The sequence below is a fragment of the Wasmannia auropunctata genome, unplaced genomic scaffold (assembly GCF_000956235.1).
Source record: "Wasmannia auropunctata unplaced genomic scaffold, wasmannia.A_1.0 LD272756.1, whole genome shotgun sequence".
NCBI lineage: Eukaryota > Metazoa > Arthropoda > Insecta > Hymenoptera > Formicidae > Wasmannia > Wasmannia auropunctata.
Window position 1 is genome coordinate 1 of NW_012090134.1, and position 1,338 is coordinate 1,338.

At 23.2% G+C, this 1,338-nt stretch overlaps 1 protein-coding gene across 1 annotated transcript; it reads left to right on the forward strand.

The window, feature by feature from the left end:
• The first annotated feature begins 6 nt into the window (after positions 1-6).
• LOC105462020 (venom allergen 3-like) lies at positions 7-977 on the forward strand. The gene is made up of 3 exons (XM_011708542.1): positions 7-38; positions 134-266; positions 538-977. The coding sequence occupies exons 2-3, from the start codon at positions 175-177 to the stop codon at positions 680-682; spliced, it is 237 nt and encodes a 78-aa protein (XP_011706844.1). The 5' UTR covers positions 7-38; positions 134-174; the 3' UTR covers positions 683-977.
• The last annotated feature ends 361 nt before the right edge of the window (positions 978-1,338 follow it).

Consider the following 1,338-nt stretch of genomic DNA (forward strand, 5'->3'; position numbering starts at 1 on the left):
TCAGTGTATTAAACATTATGACGACTGTAGGAACGTAGGTGAGTAATAATTAATGCAATTACATTTGTAATTCATAATTCTATTAAATATAACACATAATATATTTATTACCATAATAAATATCATTACACAGAAAGATTCAAAGTTATCCAGTATACGGCCTCGAAATCCTCTATGAATGAAAATGAGCTCACTTTAGAAGACATGATGGATACAGCGTATGATAATTTAATTGAAGTAGGAAGACGTAATTTTTCCGCATATCCGTAAGTATTTTAAATATTCGATTTTGTAGCCATTTTACTATGTATGTTAATGAATATGTATTTTAAACAATAGACTTACAAATTAATTTGTAGTAATTCTTTTGACGTTAAAAATTCTAAATGTTCAAATATCAAGTAAAAAAAGGTATTTGTGTAAAAATTCTATCAATTTAAATAAATGTTTAAAGTACATCTATGCAATATATATTCATTAACAAAAAGGAAATTTTATAATAACGTAATTTTATTTTTACAAAATGATCTGTATTAGGGATTTTGTACACACAATAGAAGATTTTACTTACAATCTCTGGGCTAACATGACGAAGGTTGGGTGCGGACGAATTAAGTTTAAAGAACCAAACGGCATGACTACGCATCATGTATTTTGTAATTTCGCTCCACGTAAAATATAGAAAAAAATGTATAAAATAACATAAAGAAATAGATTTGGCCATCTTCCAATGACATATAATTTAAAAGGTAAAAAGTGACAGCATAAAAAAATAAATTTTTTTATGTATTGTTTTATATATCAATATGATATTTCTTTCATATTTAAAACCGGCGAAATAATGAAAATATCATTAACAAATTTTTGGTCAAAAGAGCAGTGTGATGTAGCTTAGAAATAAGAATATCTTTACAAAGAAATACCTATTATTGTACTAGTGAGAAAATAAATAAAACTAATCAGTAGTCAAAATAAAACTTTTCTATGTATAATATTTTTAAGGGTATTATAAATTAAGGGGAGATAGGTAAATATTCACATATCTTTTCTATTATGTGTTCTTTTAATTTCTATATGACAAAAAAAGCAGGATTGTGTAAGTTAATATATTTTTTTTATGTAAGTTAAATTAAAGTTAACAGTCTTAAAAATTAAACTTATAATTAGTTGAGATAAGTTAATCCATAATAAAATTAATTAAATTAAAAGTTAACTTAATAAAAAGTTATAAGTTATAAGTTAAATTTTTTTTATTTTATAATTTTAAGATTAATTTTAGGATTTCTAAATAAAGTTTCTAAATAAAATATATATTTGCAAGTATCGAAAAACGCCAAT